This window comes from Tricharina praecox, assembly GCF_024521635.1.
Source record: "Tricharina praecox strain CBS 144465 chromosome Unknown BZA05scaffold_19, whole genome shotgun sequence".
Taxonomy (NCBI): Eukaryota; Fungi; Ascomycota; class Pezizomycetes; order Pezizales; family Pyronemataceae; genus Tricharina; species Tricharina praecox.
The window spans coordinates 122032-124723 of record NW_026250421.1 but is presented as its reverse complement, the minus strand read 5'-3'; the positions used below and the strand labels follow the sequence as shown (position 1 = coordinate 124723).

Genomic DNA, 2692 nt, shown 5'->3' with positions numbered 1-2692 from the left:
CCATGCGTGCGTGCGGGTTCTTCTTCGTCGTCGTCGTCGGTGTCGTCGGTGTCGTCGGTGGTGATGATGCTGATGCTGCTGCTGCTGCTGATGCTGATGCTGATGATGTATGTCTCTGGCTAGTTAGTGGGCTAGTGGGCTAGTGGGCTAGTGGGCTAGTGGGCTAGAGGGCTAGTGGGCTAACCCGGTCGTTAGCCGCCAATGGGACGCCGACGTCGTCGTGTTGTGTCGTAGAGTACCGTAGTTAGTGTACCGTACTTACTTTGCGGACTTCTCCCAGTCAGTCAATCCCTTCGTTCATGTATGTGTGTGTGCATGTGTGTGTGTGGATGTATGTGTAGGTAACAAGAATGTAGATGTAGAGTACATTGAACGCACTTCATCGAAGGTCCCTACTCTACAGATAGTACTCTGCTCCACCCTAGGTACCGTAGAGTGCAACCTGCAGCACTGCAGCACGCAGTACATACGCAGCCTGCTCTTTCTCGATGCCCACAACGAGATGGCCCACCAAAAAAAAATCAAAAAAAAATCGAAGAAGACAACAGCTGTCTAGATCCCTCCCTCGCGCATACCGTACTGTATCCCCTCCACTCTTCCCCTCCACACCCCTCCCTCCTCCGCTCCACAGCGAAGGAAAAAAAGAAGGGGAAAAAAAAAAGTGTCGGAACGGATTGAGGACAAGCTGGGCTGAGCCGAGCAGGGCTGGCCTGACGGGACCGGACAAGCGAGAGGAGCAATGGAGCAATGGAGGGAGGGGAGGTATCATGCGGTGGGAAGATATCATACATACGGAGGGAGGGGAGATATCTCTCCCGCCCCCCCCCCCCCCCCCCCCAAAAAAAAAAAAAAAAAAAAAAAAAAAAAAGAAAGAAAGACATACATGCGTGTAAGTACCGGGCCACTCGGCGCGCCACGATAGCAGCCACTGCTGCTACTGATGCTGCTGCTGCTACTGATGCTACTGCTGCTGCTGCTGCTGTGCAGCGCTAGCCGGAGTAGTTTGACTTTCTGGGCGGTGGGCGGTGGGCAGTGGGCGGTGGGCAGTGGGCGATGGGCAGAGGGCAGTGGACACTTGCTGGAGCCTGGAGCCTGGAGCCTGGAGTACTCTGGCACTCTACCGTATGTATGTACGACGATAATGCGAGCGACGAGCATGCACGAGTGAGAATCCAATGTCCATTGCCAGCGAGTCGCTCCCGTATCACGCATAGTCTGACTCAAGCATCCTGCCCCTCCCCCGCCTCCGCCTCCCCCGCTATCAGATACGGTACCTACCCCCCAGTCCCAGCCCCTCTCCCGCCCCGCCCGCTCCGGACCGGACCGAATCAGATTGAAATCGAATCCTGAGACGGAGTGGGAGATGTATGATATGTACATACGGGCCATACGGACCATGCGGGCCATACGGACCATGCGGACCATACGGCGGGCCATGGCGGAATGCGTGTATATGTATGTATACCACAGTGTGTATATGTATACCACAGCAAGCATAACTTATAAGTATATGTATAGGTGTGTATGTATGCATACTCCGCTCTCCACTCTCCACTCCCCACTCTCCGCTCTCCGCTCTCCACTCTTCACCTACATACAGAGAGACATACATCACATCACATCACATCACATCACATCACATCACATCACCGTGTGTATGTATTCCAGTATTCCAGAATCCAGTTATCGCGCGCTGGGCTTCCAGAAGCGAAACGGAAGGCCAATGCCATGAGGCTGCAGGAGGGGAGCTGTTGCTGTTGCGTTGCAGTTGCAGTGAGGGCACCGTACTCTACCTACCCTACGATACGTAGACGTGGTTCGGCATTAGTTGCAGCAAGCCTTCATGCAATGCATTCAAGCATGTTTATGTATGTATGTTCATGCACGGCGCTCTCGGTCGGTCGGACGGTCGGTGGGGTTGGATCTGGATGTATTGGCTTTTGGAGGGGGGGAGAACGCGCTGGGGCGCTGGAGGAAGGATTTCGTTCTGGAACGGACTGGGGTATTGGGGCTTTGGGGATTGGGGTTTCCCGAACACTCATCGGCATTCCGTTACGGATGGCGCGTGCAGTTGTATATTTCTTTTTTTCCGTGGGTTTCTTGCTACCTTGGGTGATGACATCGCCTCTTTGGGTGGAAGTTTATTTTCTTTTATTTCTTTTTTAAGTGTGAGCTGGTGCTGGTGCTCGTCCGATGAATACGTGCGTGCGTGCTCGTGCTCCCCTCGTGCTCGTCGAGTCGATGCGGTGGTGGTCCCGTGGGGAAAAATGTTCGAGTCGAGTCGATGCGGTGGAGAAGTTCGAGTCGAGGACGGTCGCGCGCAGGCGGGGTCGGGGTCGGGGGGTCCCGAGAAAAAACAAAACAACAAAAAGAAAAACAAAACAAGAAAAGATCCTCGGCGCAGCGATCTGAAGAAAAAACAAAGTAATTTCCGCGCTGGAAGCGACTTACGGTACTCTAACAAAGTAGAGTACTCCACCAACCTAGTACTCTATGTATGGGGTGCGGCAAGTGGCGAGAAACGGCAGTCTTCTAGAAGGGAAGGAAACACTATAAACACGCCGGGCGTCAAAGTAAAGAAGAAACGCCGAAAGTGTATGCAACCCTGAAACGAGACAGAGACAGTCGGCGCCCCCCCCCCCCCTCCCCCCAGGCGCGCTGACGGAGCATTCGCCTGCATCGAGCAGTGAGC

General features: G+C 54.2%; 1 protein-coding gene across 1 annotated transcript; it reads left to right on the top strand.

Moving 5' to 3' along the window:
- The first annotated feature begins 1165 nt into the window (after positions 1–1165).
- On the top strand, positions 1166–2281 carry BZA05DRAFT_92966 (uncharacterized protein). The gene is made up of 2 exons (XM_051488806.1): positions 1166–1455; positions 1519–2281. The coding sequence occupies exons 1-2, from the start codon at positions 1444–1446 to the stop codon at positions 2164–2166; spliced, it is 660 nt and encodes a 219-aa protein (XP_051337697.1). The 5' UTR covers positions 1166–1443; the 3' UTR covers positions 2167–2281.
- The last annotated feature ends 411 nt before the right edge of the window (positions 2282–2692 follow it).